Raw genomic sequence first — 16,488 nt, 5'->3', positions numbered from 1 at the left:
GCATGCATTGCCATGCCTAAAAAACCCACCGCGTTTCATCCCAATGAACCACTCTTCAGCTTTTTTGTTTTCTCCAGTCTTCTGAGTTACTTCATGAATTCCTCTTAGTTCAGTCAAATGTTTCTTGAGCTGAATGAGGGTGCTGCCCAGGTTAAGTAAGTGTTCTTTGTATTTACTGGATAGAGCTGAGTAGTCATTTTTACTGAGTTATAGGCTGGCAAACAATAACCAAAACATTTTCTCTGGTGTTTCTTCTGATTCATTTTGTTTCCTTTCAGATCCCTTCCAGATCTCTTGCCTTCCAACACTACTTACTGACATGCAATTATAATTCCCTATAAAAAAACTTTGTTAGACTTACTAATGAAAATAGGGTATGATAATACCTTGGTAATTTGTTGCTATCTGAATATTCAGCACAGTACTTCTACACAGCCACTTCTCTAGATCAGTGTTGTTAAGAACACTGAACATTACAATCCTTTTATTTTTCAGTCTTGTCTAGTATGCATTACTCACTTCTTGGTCCCTTGACATGTGTCATTATGTAAGATTGTCTCAAGCAGAAGTGCAATACTGGGAATCCCTCCTAGGGCACAGAGTAGACTTCCAAGTGAAGTCTTCAGTATAACGTCGTTCATCAATTTTTAATGAGCATACAACATTACTCTAAAATGTCTGTTTTCTCTAAATTCTTCCATTTGGACTTGGCTTCCTTCCTTGCACAGCCATCTCTTCTTCTAACATATGGAGACTCAAAAACTCTCGTTCACCATAAAACAAACAGAAATGTGACTGCCAGAGCTTTCTGCAAATGGACAATGGCACAAAGTGGAGCAGGATTCCTGACAGTTCTTAAGGAATAAATCAGTCTGGGTAACAAGACATGGGCAAACAAACAAACAAAACAAAACAACCAACAAACAAAAAACAAACAAACAAACAAACAAAAAACAACACAGAAGGAAGCTGGAAAACCCAACTCAAGTAGAGGAACAGAAACCTGATGGTCACTATTGGGAAGCCCCATCTGGAAACCAATCATATCACATCAGAAAAATGTTGGTTGCTCACTCTAAGACAAAATCGGCCTCTCAGAACACGTCCTCCAGGCACTTCTTAATCCTCTTATTTCAGATGGGAAGGCATTACACATAAGTTAGCATGCCTTTAAGCGTACTGAGACAACTACAGAAAATACTAGAATGGAATGTGCTATGGAAAAGAATTATTAGGGGGGAAAATGGTACCAGTGAAGAATGAGTTGATTACACATGTTGTAAAAATGCCTTCTAATAGTTTGTTTCAATCTGTACTTCAGATATAACAGCTCCTATTACTCTCCGTGCCTGTTAGAAAAGTAAACAAATAAATAAACAAAGCTACTGAGAAAATAGGATTATAAAACCATTCCTAAACATGAGCGTTTTAGTGAAGCGGTTTAGAACAGAAACACATGCCTGGAAGAAAAGCACAGGGAATTGAGTTAAACAGCTGCTGGGCCTATTGGCATCTGCAAACAATCCTACTTTATTTACATCAAACCAGGTCAGAGACAAATCAACTGTCAGTTCAGGCACCTGAGCACTGCACTCCAGTTCAACAAAAAGGAAGGGCAGAATTTACCTGTTGATTAGCATATTTTATAACTTAATTTAAATCAGTCTTTTGAATCTGTTAATAATAAGAAGTGGGAAGCCTCCACAGAAGTCCTCAACACCAGCATTCATCTAAATACTTCAGTTTGCAATCGCAGATGCTACAATTACTTTATATATTTAATTTTCTTATTCAGAAGACGTGGAATTAATCAAAAAGTTCTTGCTGTTTACTGCTGAGGTCCACATCATACCACAATGATTTTCCCACATGTAAAACCTCTGATTCTTCTCATTTATTACAAATTCAGACAAAGACGTATTCTTGAACTTCATGTCATACAGTTACTGAAAGAATGGAAAAGTCAAAGATATAATGATATTTTATATTCCTTTACTTCATCACATGAGGAAACAGAATTTGGTATAAAGAAGTAAAACAGCTAATAAGAAAATGTGCATATCACGTATAATTTTTTGCAGTTATTCTTTCACTGAGAGATCTGCTAGATGTCTACTAAGGGGTGATCCTGCATTACCCCTTAAAACCTCTAAATCTACTTGGAAATCAAGCAATTGAAATGAACTAAGACCACACCTGCTTTTCCTATGTTTGTGGATTCCAAAGGATCTTTCATCTAGGGGAAAAAGGCAAGCTTCTGGGTTAGTTTTTTTGTGTGTATGTTTTGTGAGGAGAGAAAGATACAAAAGGGAATTAAATACAGACATCCTTCTGACAGGACTGAACACAAAAAATGTTTAAATACCTGGAGGAGAAACATGAAAATACTTACACTGCTTATCTGGTAATTCGCTACCACTGAAATCACTTTTTTTCCTTACCACCTATTTGTGACAGGAGAATTCTCCCAGTTCAGCTCTTTTGGGGAACTGGAACAATGGGGCCCCATTCTTATTGAATGACGCACTTTAAGCACATTAAGCAATAGAAGACAAAGATAAAAGTTGGTATGATAATCTGATTGGGAGCCATGAAGATGCTGTTATGTGCATTTCCCTCTAATCAATCAGCTCTGCTCATCAGCTCAGGAAGGTGCTGGGCTGTCTCCTCACTGTGGTCTCTCCCACTCCTCACACAGTTCTCAGTGCAGAGGTTGCCTATCTCTGGCTGTTTGCCCTACTGTTACTCAGTCTGCCAGCTCCACTCCCTGACTGTCCCCAAAGGGTTATAGCAGTAGCTTCAGAAAATCATTTTTAGTCAGCTCTTTTAATAATTAATCATGACGTTCACCCTTAAAACATGTGCAATGAAGAGAAACCATACACAGGGGGCAACATTCATCTGCTAAAAAGGAAACGTTGCAGACTCTTTTGTGATATTGAAGATGTTAATAAAATTCCCACATCTGTGTTATTTCCCTGCCCTCCCACCCTCACCTCCCCCCAAACAAGGAAAAATATGTTTTCTTATATTCATCCGATTCATAAAATCTGGTTATTGTGATATAGGCTTCTGGTGCAGGGTGGAGAAGAGGAGGGGAGGAAAGCTGGGGGAAAGCATTTTCAAGAGAATCGTACCACCTTCTGATTTGTTCTGTATTACACCTCAGTTGTGTTTTGATTTTTCAGCAGTCTAAGTTAGACCATCTACACTTTGGAGCTGCTCACAAAGTACCTCCAAGCAGCTGTACGCTTGGCTTGGAAACAGCAGTATTTTTCTGGGCTAGCCCCTTCCTATTGTAGCATGACAAATACCTGCTATACGCAGCATGGTCACTTGTGCACCAAAAACACAATGACTGTAAAGGTAATCCTAACTGCACTACCATATAGTGCACTGCTGTGCAAATACGCTGCATTAGTAAGGACTGACCTAATTTTGAAGCTATCCACACAAAATCTAGTGGTTATATCAAACACTGTGTTTCGACTCACTACCAGAGCAGCCATGTTTTACCTGGCTGCATATTAATTACAAAGCCAATTAATTCCAATCCCAAACTATCAAGACAACACGGATAATAAATGGCATGAATCCAGCATTTCTACAAACACACTACTGGTGCAGAAGCCTGACCACATTGTTTAAATTTTCATTGTATAAACTGATTAATCAAGAAGTTCCAAGAACAAAGAAGACCGAACAGTTTAATGCAACCTTAATTTTCCTTCAAAAGTTGACTCATGATATTCTGTGACCCTGTTCCAAATACCTTTGGAATAAAGGCTTCAGTGGGACATGGAGTAGTAGTGACACTTTGTGCCAAGACCTGGAGCCCTGCACTCTTATACAAATAGCTGCCATCTGAGAAAGCACCTTCCTTCAAAATCGCGCCAAACAAAACCATCATCAGAAACTTTCACCATTTCTGTCTGCACTATCAATTTTTGACTGACCCTGTTCCTATATAGAGCTTTCAGCCAACCTAGGTAGCCGTGTACACTCACACGAGGTTTCAGTTACAGGCTGGTCAGAGAGGTGCTGGCTATTTCTTAGGGGTAAGAGCAGACTGCATTAGACTGCTCACAAAGGAACACGCCTTAGAAATGAATTCCTGCTCCCTCCCTACAAGTTCACTGCTTCATCTTTCTAAGACAAGGCAAATGGAAGCACGGATGATACCTACCACTACTTGCTCCCTCTCCACCCCCCTCCCAAGCCTTTTTCAGTAGACAAACGTGCCGGAGTACAGAAAGGCAATTTGAGCATCTTCAGGTAGTCGCAAGGGGTTGTCTAGGTAGCAGAGGAAGTAATTAAAAGGAAAGTTGGTACTATTGCTGCAGTAAGTTTCCAGCAGCATCGCCTGCGGTGCTCCGGACAGATGCTGCCCAGCGGGCACCGGCACTCCGAGCAGGGCGTCACCGTACCTTGAGCAGCCGGACAGACGGCAGGAAGGCGGCATGGCACAGCTTCCGGATGGTCCAGTTGAGCGGCCGGGGAGCGTCCGTCTGATTCATGACCCCCCGTGAGTCCCGCCGGCGGAGCAGCAGCACAGCCCGCAGCGCCTACCGCGGCAGCCGCCGCCGGGGCGCGGGCATCCCACGCGCAGCCGCCCGCGCCCGCGGTGCCGCAGGGCAGGGCAGGGCGCGCCGGGCGCGGGCAGGGGCTGGGCGGGCGGCTCCGCGCCGCCACCGAGCCTCCTTAAGACAGCGGGCTCCTGCGTGGGAACGGCAGTGCTCATGCATACCAAATGCGGCTGGATGGAGGCGATCGGCCCGCCGCTCGGGGCAGGCTGCGCTGGCTGAGCGGAAAGGGGCAGCCCGCATAAAAAAAGAGGCTGCGGGGAGAGCGGCTGCTCCTGCTCTCCCCCTCCTGCCCTCCTGTAAGAGCAGCCAGGTTAGCCGCTCCCAGGCGAGCGGTGCCATCCGCCTCGCTGCTCCGCTTCCCTGGGCGGAAAGCTGAGCAGAAAGGAGGGAATTTAAATACAGCGGGCGGAGGGGTGCTTGTACTTTCTTCCCCAAAGCATTGCCAGGAGAGGGAAACCGACATGAGGGGAGGGGCCAGCGCTCAGGCAGCAAAGACTGAGAGGGGAAAAAATTAATACACTCTTGATTTACTGATACAGTGCACCTAGGAAGCATAGTTTCATCGATCGCACACAGAATGGGTGCACTAGCGGCGAGTGGCAGCATTTAGAAGCTATGCTACAGTCTGAGTGTTGGCATGAACATCCTGGTGAAAAAAGTTCAGAATTCAGGTCAGCGTAGTAACTAAATTTATATGCAGAACAATTCTTTTTAGAGATGCGCGATCACACGAAGTTGTAATGCTGGAGCAATTGAAACGTGGTAAAGCACACTTCCATGTGGGTGGTACCTGGTTTTCCCAGGTAAAGAATGTATTCTTAATGCTAGCTTTCTACCTAAAGGAGAAATACACATTCCTGTATTTATATATTCCTGGGGATTACATGAACGAAGAGTTACTAAGCACAAACAGAAATGCCTTGCAAAGCATTGCTGAGACTTTATTTTGCCTGTAGTAACCAATTTTTACTAAGTATGGAGGAAAACTACCAATTCTCAGGAGAGCTTTAAATCTCTCATATCTCAGGATGTAAAACATGGCTAGAAAATGTACTTGGCTAGCTTTCACTGATCTGAAGTTTTTATTCCCTGTTGTGTACATATTACTTCTCCATTTATGATTTATTCTCATTAATCAAACTGTCTATTATGAAGCAATACTCTTGGTTCAATTTTTAAGGCTTTATTAAGGACAAACAACTTGGGAAAGAACAGTAAACTCAGTACAGCTGCCAGTGCCATCAAGTCCTCCAAAGTAAATGGAGGATCCTAAAAATACAGCAGTTGTACCAATAGAGAAAGGTAAGGATTGATGATTACAACCTAGTGAATCCCTCTAGATGAAGTCTTGCCCTTGCACATGGATTAACATTCTCCAAGCCCAAGTATATCGGGGTCTATGTAGAAGGAGCTAAATTGCACTGAACTGGATGCGCAGTACCTTTATGCTGCTTTTTTAACATGCACTTCCCAGCCAGCCCCACAACACTGTACCCTCTCTGGAACTGTTTGAAGGCTGTTATTTGACCCCATTGTTTTTTGCACAGAAGAGAACAGCCCTGAACATGGAGCAACAATAACCATGTACCAGAGGAGTTCTTCCATCTGTTTCACCCAATGTACATCACAAAACTATGAATCTTGGGAAATCTGTGGAACAGAAAGGTTAGGGCAACATCTGACAATGTCTGTGCCAGTGCAGATGAGCTTCTGGTTATGACTGGGCAGCTATTTTAATTTACATATCTATCTTCTTAGTTGAGCTCCCTGAATGTACTTGTTTTATAAAAGAAGAAAAAAACTTGGTAAAAAAAATGGAACATGACAAGGTATGTAATTTTCTGAAACTACTCTTCTAAGTTGCCACCACGGTGGCAAAATTAAGTAGGCAGAAACTTTTTGTGACTTTAAATATCATGTCCCCTAAAATGTATTGCAGCATGGCAGCTTTTCTTTGTTTTAGCTGTTCAAATTTAATTATTCAAAGATTAATCTTCAGAGGTTCATAGTGAAAAGAATCAGAAACATGTACTCCCCAGACTATACCTTCCTCCCTCTGCCTCCCTCTCTGCACCCTTTAGCCACACTGATAAATTTCCTTCACCCTTGAAGGTCAGTAAAGAGTTTCTTGTTAAAGACACTAGACTCAATATTACCTTGACCAACTGTTCTGCATTAGGCATCTGCCATAAACCAGAATGTTTAGTTTTACATGCCAGAGATAAAGGAGTTGGAGAAATCACAGTGTGCTGCTCTTCTTTTCAAAGAGTAGAGTAACAAATCTCAGAGGAGGGTAGAGAATTGAGTACAATAATCAAGCATAACAGATAGCTTTAATAAACTAAAAATAGTGAGCTCAATGTATCTTAACTTCCACAGAGCATCTTGTCTTTGAGATGGAGCTCTGTCATTGCCTTCTTATGCAAACAGTACCTTCGGGACAAGAGCTGTTATGTGATGCAGTGCTTAATACACATCAGCCTTCTTTCACAGGCCTATTTTCCATGGCCCTGTGCCTTGCCTAGTCATCTGTATTTGCTGAAAACAAGTGTTAGAATGTTAATGTCTCTCAGTGGCAGCTAGGAAGCTCTGACAGACAGGACACCACCACAGTTTGGGAGCTCCACTTCTAACTCACAGTCCCTGCATGATTTTAAATGGGTCATTTAATTCCCAATCAACACTAATTTAAAATCATTTTAACTTAATGTGCATCTCTTAACCTACAAGGAATACTACAGTGAGTTTGAGGTTCTTTCTTGAGTGTAAATTTGAAAAAAAAAACAACAAAATAACAAGCAAGATTTCTTTGTCTTTGTAGCAGCCCACTCCAATTTTCAGCAAATGTTTGGAAGAAAACTGGTTTGGAAAAAAAGAAGTCCAGTCTCAATAGCTTATTTTAGGTGTTCACAAAAACTCTTTAAAAAGTCCAGGTAAACACTGAAGTGATGTTTTCCATTGTTGTGCAGGGCTTTTTTATCACTTTAATGAAGAAGTCAGTATTTGAAGCTATTGTTCTATCCTGTTGAGAAAGCAAGTGCTCAGCAAGGCTCTTCTGCAGTCCATTAGGAGACAGAAAGTTGCAGCAACCCCACTAGGATTATGAGTTCTTACTCTGTTAGAGATAAAGGACAGAGCTGCCACTTTCAGATTAAAACACTTCTTCCTTGAAGTATACTCACTGAGACTTCAGTATTCACATCCAGTTCTTTGTGTTTTGCCAAGAAGCACGCTTAGTAACACAGAAAGTCATAGTAAACAGAAGACAAATTCAATTGCTGCCTGCCCACGGAGTTTTCTACTGTTCTTAAAGCTATTGTTCATGATGAGCATTTTTAAGAGCACCTCTCAGTAGATTCCTGCCATCTAAGGTGATAATAAACCTACATTCAGAATGCTCTGATACAGTAAACTTTAACACCTCTGGGAATGTTACAGAATGAAAAACAACTGAGGAGCATCCAAACATCTCTGAGCACACCAGTAGCATCCAACACACTCAGCCTGAGAGCAAGTGCTTTCCAGAAAGATGTTACTTCCTAACCTAGCTACTACTCCCCTATTATGAGTCACTCAGCACAAGAAAAGCACAGCTCTTGCATAGGTTGTCCATATTATGTGAACAACATTATTTGTTGTTAATATCTTAGACAGGGTTCAGGAAAGGTGGGTTTTTTTTTGTTTGTTTGTTTTGGGGTTTTGGTTTGTTTTTTTTTTTTAGTCCTGTTTAGTTAATAATTCTGTTCTGAAATACAGGATGTTGGGTAACTGAAATAAGCAGAGAGGGCAGCAGTAGGAAACCAGGAAGATATATTGCTTAACATAGTATCAATGTCTGTGTATGACTGCAGCCCAACTTGGGACAAGCTTCAGGTGGAGGCAGGTAAATTTTAGTGTGATTCTGCACATGGATATTGTACATATACTAAGGGACATGTGAAGAAAGGCACATCTTCACAGTGCAGTTTTACATATGCTTTTCTAAGGCTTCTTTGCTCTCAGAGCACCCTTCCTGCATTCCTGAGGGCTTGCACAGCCCAGCGCAGTAACAAATACAGGAGAAAATAGGGCTACCCATGTGCCTTTTTTTACTTCTAATATTCATTTTGGAGGTACTACAGAAGCAGAGGTCATAGCTTTTCTTAACATAGGTTATACATGTGAGTCTGCCTCCTAGTCTGTCGAGGAGATGGCAGTAGAAGCAGTTCAATTGAAAGTCAAAGATAACAGTGCTTTCTGCAGATAATGTCAAGCAGTTTCAGCCATCTCATTACCCAGTCACTTTGCAGGTTTTTAGCTTAGCCAACATTGAAGAGTCTAACAAGGAGCAATAGCCTATACTTGTAACTAAAATTGTGGCTGTTTTTTTTCTCCCATTGTGCTCACATTTCTATTTATCTCCATTATGCGTTATTTCTTATAAAAATCAGTAAATAGAAAAAAGAATCAATAAAATCTGAATAAACTATACTTAATTTCATGCTCATCTTCTTAATGGGCACAGATGTTCTTCAAGCTTAACTCAACTGATACTTAATTCACAAAATTTCTCCACTGCTTTCCCATCTTTTCTATTCACAGCATGCCTGAGGTGGTTTCTTTCTTCTAGCTGAGGTATTTCACAGGTCTTTTGTCACAAGTTAGTATCTACTATATCCACTAGTCCCTATCCTTCAGTTGCAGAAAATGTTAATGTAATGTTTATATATGTATTAAAAATTAAATAATTTATCCTATGTACAGGCAATTGTTTCAAGCACATACATTAATGGTATTATATGTAGCTATAATCTATGTTTTTAGGCAACTGACTAGACAGCTAGAGGAAAAAGTATTCCCTCTGCTTTGCTCTTCACACACATTCTTATATGTGTGTGACTTAATGCCAAACATGATGAGATTGTTTTGTAAGCATACTCACTGCCACCTTAATGTCACCTTTAACTGATCTAAAAGTATCTTTTGCTTGGGAAAGCACTTGGCTGGGCTACCTGAAGAGATCTTGGGAATAGTGGGTGTACCAGAGCACACAGCCACTGAAGCAGAGGAAATGGTGAGACAACAGGAGGTCTGAGCAAATCAGGCACACCCAGTGCTCCTTATGGGGACGTGTATTTTCCTAGACTCGTTGTAGTTTGATGGCTTTCAGTTCCAAAATGTGCAAAGGGAGCTGCAGATTAAGACTAAGCACACATAAATTGAAGTTTCATTTGATGAGGCACAATCAGATTTTTATTTTTATTTTTAATTTTTCTTTTTTGTGTGTGTCTGTGTGTGTGTGGTTTCACTTCTATATCTACTGGAAGAAAGTTTGGTTATTTGCACCATTTTACCTCCAGTTGCCGAGTACTTAAAAATCTGCCTACCCATATCTTTTGAATGTGTATCCTAGAACAGAGTTTCTCCACACATTCTTTATTTGCAGCCTGTAACCTTTCTGTATTCACGTTTGGAAAGGATTAAAATGGAGAGACATATAACACTTTTATTTTGGGACTAGAAATGTCCATGATTGATTGTTACTTAGAAACAAATACTGCATTTTAAATTACACTTTTCTTTCTTTAGATAGATTTTCAAGCTGTTACTTCATCAACCTCTATAGCATACAACAGAAATTAGGCTGCTCCAACCTTCAGATTTCTGATTATTCTAAAAGCTTCTCTCTAACTTAGTCATCATGTACCAATCTGTACTGTCTAACTTTGTGTTAAGCCTCTCTTTGTTTTGATCTGTAACCTCATTATCATATACTAAGCTCAGATGTCAAGTTAAGTGTTGAGTATATCAGTGCAACATTTCACTACAGATAAATTATAAACATTTTCTAATTTGTATTATATTAGTAAATAAAATACAGAACAAGTATGAAACCTTATGATAGGTTATTCACCCTGACTATTAGGTATTTCATCGAAGACTCAAAACATTAACTGTCTTGCAATCAAGCACTTCTCTTCATTTGCTGTAGATTGATGTGGTATATGATGAGTCTTTCTCTCTTAATCTTCTGGAGTGGTGATGTATGTTTGTATCCTTTGAGAACGGTGGAAAAGCACAAAAATTTAGAATGCCTTCTCCTATGAAGCTACAAAGAACCAAGATAATCAAGTGATATTTTCAACACATACTGCTTATCTGCATGCATTCCCCACATCAACTTTACCTTCCTTCCAAAGACAAAAGCCTTAGAGTACAGTGAATGCCATCTCTTAAGTCAGTATTTCCTGAAACCACTTGGCTCACTCTTGCAGAGCTGAGCACACATGTTGCTTTATTACTGAACTGTTCATTTTATTGAGGATTCTTGTCCAACATATTTTTATTTTCTATAGCACTTCCCTTTTCTGCTCATTTAGCTGTGTAATGGTATTCCTATTACATTGCAGAAGTAATCTGTCCACCCAGTGCCTTTGGCCAAGGGTATCTGTGGATGAACAATGTCTTCTACCAGGTAGCAGTAAGATGGCTGGCTTCTGGAGGATCTGTTTCTTTGTATTCCCTATGCAGTGGGTGGTTTTCTCTTAAAAACAACACAAGGAAAAGTGTAAGATTAGGGGTTTCATGAAACACAATGGGAATGGCCATAGCTCAGTTAAGATGTGGAAAAAAACAAGTATTATTCAAATCTACTTAAGCAACAACAACAATACACTCCTTTGTCTATTTTGAAAATGACAGTGGTCAATTTCAAACTGACTTCCTTATGCCTGTTTTTAGCATCTTATGTGTCTGGTTGTGATTTCTTTTTAAATTTGCATTCCAACTTCCCATATATTCCTTTTATACTCTGGGTTCACACACATGCACTATTTTACACCTATGTTTTCACTGAGATATTTATACACAAATCTGGACACCAGCTAATTGTGTAGTAAAAGATGCGTGTGCTTTCCACAATGCCTGTTCCATTTATTACCCATTTGTATTTGGTGGCACATTTGGGAAAAAAATGTAAAGATTGGGGGCCTTTTAGGCGGATCACTGATCGAAGCTGTAGCAAAAATTCCTAATGCCCTCTAGAGATGGCAATCTAGTTTTGTACCCAAATGCAACAGATGGGTGACAGTAAAGGTGCCAGATGAGGCTAGCAGAGAAAAGAGCATCAGCTGTATTGAATAAGCTGTAGTCTCAGCTTTCATTTGATAACCACTGCCTGGTGATGCTATTTTGAAGGCATCAAGGCAGATGTGTGTAAAAATTAGAGAAATGTTCTACACTGACTCAGTAAAAGACCTTCCAGCTCTAACAGCATATTCAAAGTTATCAAGAACATGCCATACTATTAAACAGGACATTCTCACAGTGTCTTATATTAGAGTTGGTGGGTTTTTTTTTGTTTTGTTTTGTTTTTGTTTTTGTTTTTTTTTTTAGTGTGATTTGATATTGTGTACAAATGAGACATTTCTTGAAATCAAGTGTCTGAAGATATCCGGGAAACTACTTGCGGGGAAAAATGTTCTCATAGGGAGGAAATACTCTCCAGTTGTAGTTTCTAGAAAAGATGAAAAACAAACACAAAGCAAAACAAAGAAAAAACCCTTTCAGTTGTACTTTTTAGAACTCTTTTTATTTTTCCCTCTTCTTCCCTTTTTGTTTTAGGATTTAAAGCTGTTTCCTACTCAGATATAAATTCACATTTAGTTCCATCCACAAACAAAACCACAGAATCAGGAAATCAGCAACTAAATTCAGATCATTTTAGAAGCTTTAACTCAGTGTCATAGTTTACAGCTTAATTAAAACATTTTACTTGAAAAACCATCATTCCTCCACTCCACTCCTGGAGTACTGTGTCCTGCCTGTATATGGAGATGCTGGAGAGAGTCAAAAAGGGCCACAAAGACAGAAGCATAGAATCATAGAATCATTAAGGTTGGAAAAGACCAATGAGATCATCTAGTCCAACCATCCATCCACCAACAATACTGCCAACTAAGACATATGCTACTAAATTTATCCTTTCCTTAAATACCTCCAGGGACAGTGACTCTATCACTGCCCAGGGCAGCCCATTCCAATGTCTAACCACTCTTTTGGAGAAGAAGTTCATTCTGATATCCAACTTGAACCACTCTGGATACAATATAAGGTCATTCCCTCTTGTTGTATAACTGTTACCATGGAGAAGAGACTGACCCACACCCCACTACAATCTTCTTTCAGGTAAAGAGCAATAAAGTCTCCCCTGAGAATCCTCTACTCCATGCTAAACAACCCTACTTCCTTCAGCCACTCTTCATAAGATTTGTGCTACAGAACCCTCTCCAACTTTTCTGCCCTCTCTGGACACACTCCAAGACATCAATGTCTTTCTTGCAGTGAGGGACATTTGGGGTGCTTTTTAATTATTATTAATTTTATTATCAATTTTTTTAAAACTACAGCTCTTTGTACTACAACTCTCAAAGCAGATAGCATAATGGACCCAGGATATAAAATTGCACTGCAGAATAAGCTCTTTTTGCAAAGCCCAATTGTAGTACTATTCATGACAGACTAGCTGCTCATTTATTTAAGCAGACAAGCTGCCCATGCTTTTGCTCATCTCCAAAGACAATGTACATACCTATCCAGACATTGCAAGAACAGAATCCACAGGACCAAGAAAACAAAGCAAAAGAAAAGAGGATTTTTTTCCTTATAGTGTCAGTTATGCAACTGGACCCTGCAACAGCCTTTAAGCACGCACCTTCTAGTTCAGCAGTGTTCTTATGGCCTACCTATCACAACTGTACAATTCACCTACTCAGATTTCTCATACCAACATTAAATGGCAATGCAGAGCTGATGGAAGCCTTCCTTGGAAAGCCCTTCTTACCTACCTTGTAAACCTTTGTCAAGTTTGTGTCCTCATTACAGACTGTCCTGTAACAATCAGCAGACATAACATACTATCCCCAAGACTATGATTTCATTCTTTCCTTCATCTTCTTACCACTTTCTTAGAAATTTCAGTTTTGTGATTTATGGCTTTCTCCCACAAGACCATGTTCCTCCTGGTTTGCTGGCATGAGACCTGATGTTGTTTTGTTATGTATAAAGTATCTGCTATATTTATGACACAAGTTATACATTATGTTTTCAGGTCCGCATTATTATTTCAGACTCTTAAAAAGAATTTTCTGATTCTTAATGGAACTGAGCATCTATGGGCATGATTTATGTATCATTTTGCTACATCTCTTAAGCTAATTCTGAGGGGAAAAAAAATCAAAAATTTACTGTGGAAGGTGGACAAACATAAACAAGTTAGGAATTATTAAGTGAAAGACATAAACTGAGGAAGAGTGGTGTAAGTGTATGTATCAAGATCTTTAATAGCTATTTTTCGAAATTATAATTTGAGACAAGCTTCAAATAAGACAAGTCTTGGGAGTATGTTGCATTATTAATTGTGTAGTTTTTCTTTTTTTCTTTAACAGAGTGTTCCTGAAAAAAAAAAAAAAGTACTACCTAATTTCTACATTTAGTCTGTTGGTTATTTTTTTCATGGCAGTTCATGCAATAAGCGAGAGATTAATATTTATGCACTCTTGGAAGAAACGTAACTTTCTAACAGACTGTTAATACTGTGTGTTTAGTCCATGAAAATGCCCTGTTTTGTTTAAGTGGTTTGCTTTGATGTATTTTGTTTTGCTTGATATCAAGACAGACCCAGAGTGAGAACTCTTTAATGAGGGATCTTTCCTCTGTTTGCTTAGTATACTTTTATTTTATTACTGTGAATTATTTTCAGCAATCCATTTTATTATTTTTTTTTAACTTGCAGGTTTGTGGGTTTTTTTTTTTCTTTTTATTTTGTCACAGGCTTACAACTTTTTACTTTATAACCAGTCAAGAGTAACTGAAAATTTTATATTAGGGCACTGCTACTCACTACACATACAGAAGAAATCTAGGACCAAATGTGATACCAGAAGGTATCTACTGATTTGAAAGTTCCATGAATTATTTAGCTTATCCAGCTATGTGTTATAATTACTATATCCAGTTTTATAACTGGGAGAGAAAAATGCCAGCTGAAATATCTTTAGATCTAAAAGCACTTCTAGACCCTCTGATAGATAAAAAACAAACAAACAAACAAACAAACAACCCAGTGTTCTAACTGGTGGTAATATACAAATTCCACTTCAGGCATGTTTGGTACAAAAAGGGGTCAAACAGGTGAAAGAAAGCCCTGGGCTGACATCAACCATTTTGACATCCACATAAACCTCACTACTTAAAAATATTTTGAGATGATGAACAGGAAGAAAAGGAAATAGTATTTAACTGCAATCAGAGTAACCAGTGATGACCCTAGTTGTATACCACATCTTTTTTTTGGAAAAAAAGTCTACTTTTATGTACTAAAAATAAATTGTCAGACTCATAACATATTTATAAAGAAAGCCTTCTCATGTGTGTATCCATGACAACCTAGATTTATATTTTGAGCACCAGAAAGTTGTTTCAGCACAGCTTACATAAATTACTTGATAGAATATAACAAGATAAGATTTTTTGCTATCAGAGGTATTTTATTTGGTATAATATATAACATTTCAACTATATTGAAGGATACAAAAACCCCAAAGCATTGTGTAGTGATTTGAAACCTGTCTTGCCATGAAATAAATAAGAAGGAAATGTGGAAGATCTTTAAAACAAAGCACACTGGATATTAAAAATCCCTGAGGAGTTAGTAATTGAATATTAGCATGTAACAGCTGGGTAAGGAAAGAAACATAACAATAACTAGAAACATGCTATGCCTGTAATAAATAAAACTCCTCTCATTTTCATGAGTGTGCCGCCTCCTGGGATTCCATCTGGAAGGCTCTGGACACAGGCAACCAATTTTTTTTTCTTCTCCCACCTAGGAAAAAGGGCTTGCCTGCACTATACTGCGCATTACTAGAACTGCATTTCTGCTGTGCATACATTCTTTTCGCGTTTGTCTTGAGAGAGAGTAGCTTATAATTTATATAATAGATTAACATGGTAGTACATTTCCAAGTGTAAAATGGAAACAGTGAGATGATACATCACGAAATTTTCCTAAGTGAACATTAGCGTATTCCTTACCATTTAATTTTCAAATAATGTATTATCTATCTTGGAAAGAGTCTTTGCAAGGAGAGAGATGGAATTGTTTAAATAATTGCTTAATGTGCTTCTAAGGATTCATGTGCTGGGAACAAGAACTGTGAAAAGTGTTCTGAACAGAGCCTACTGCTTTAGACCACAATCCAGGAAAGCGAAAAACAGCAGACAAGTTCAAAGCAGAGTCTTCCCTATAACTCTCTTTTGAGAGAAAAACATCTTGACTTCAGTGATGCAGTACTTGTACAGCACATCAATGAGCAGAGCAGTCTGGTGCTAGGAAGATTCATTATTTCTAGATTCGTACCAGCAGCTCAAGTGCTGCATTCATGGGAGATCCTCCATGATGAGCTCTTGCTAAGGGCTACTCAACAAAATTCAAGTGAATTTCAATTTCTCAGTCAAACACAGCAACACAAATTTCTCCTTGTAAGCACCATACAAAGCCTTCAAGTATTGTGACTCAGCTATGGACTGTGGACTCTGCAGACTTCTCACAGGACCACAGAAAAGTAGCATAGGTTAGGTTGGTACTGGAGTGGCCCTGGCTGTGCAGACGATGCTCCTGAACAAAACCAGCAAGTAGGTTTATCTCTGCATGTGTTCACAGTTGGTCAGCCACAACTCTCTGTGGCCTGTTCTCTCCTCCCTAATCTAATGTATGGAAAATAGCATCTCTGTCACTGTTCCTTCTTATCTAGAAAAATGACCAAGATGTGTGATATAAAACCCTCAGGTGTCTTGGCAGATCTTTTTATTATTATAATTTTATTTTATTTTATTTTATTTTTTGAGCTTTCTTAGGGCATTC

At 39.1% G+C, this 16,488-nt stretch overlaps 1 protein-coding gene across 16 annotated transcripts in view; it reads right to left on the bottom strand.

Moving 5' to 3' along the window:
• The window catches only part of TRPM3 (transient receptor potential cation channel subfamily M member 3), a 399,190-nt gene that overhangs the window by 238,334 nt on the left and 144,368 nt on the right, over window positions 1-16,488 (bottom strand). For 3 of the 16 annotated variants that reach the window (XM_085529720.1, XM_085529721.1, XM_085529724.1), the window contains exon 1: window positions 4,428-5,018. The exons of 10 other annotated variants lie outside the window; for them this stretch is intronic. In XM_085529720.1, coding sequence (XP_085385846.1) covers window positions 4,428-4,517 — 90 coding nt within the window. In that variant the 5' untranslated portion in view covers window positions 4,518-5,018. Of the gene's footprint in view, window positions 1-4,427; window positions 5,019-16,488 lie in introns of those variants that run through there. 3 more of the 16 variants (XM_085529727.1, XM_085529728.1, XM_085529729.1) reach the window with 1 other exon arrangement.

The sequence above is a fragment of the Coturnix japonica genome, chromosome Z, assembly GCF_054131305.1.
Source record: "Coturnix japonica strain WE chromosome Z, WE-NBRP24, whole genome shotgun sequence".
In the NCBI taxonomy this organism is placed as follows: domain Eukaryota; kingdom Metazoa; phylum Chordata; class Aves; order Galliformes; family Phasianidae; genus Coturnix; species Coturnix japonica.
This window is presented reverse-complemented; position numbering and strand designations above follow the sequence as displayed.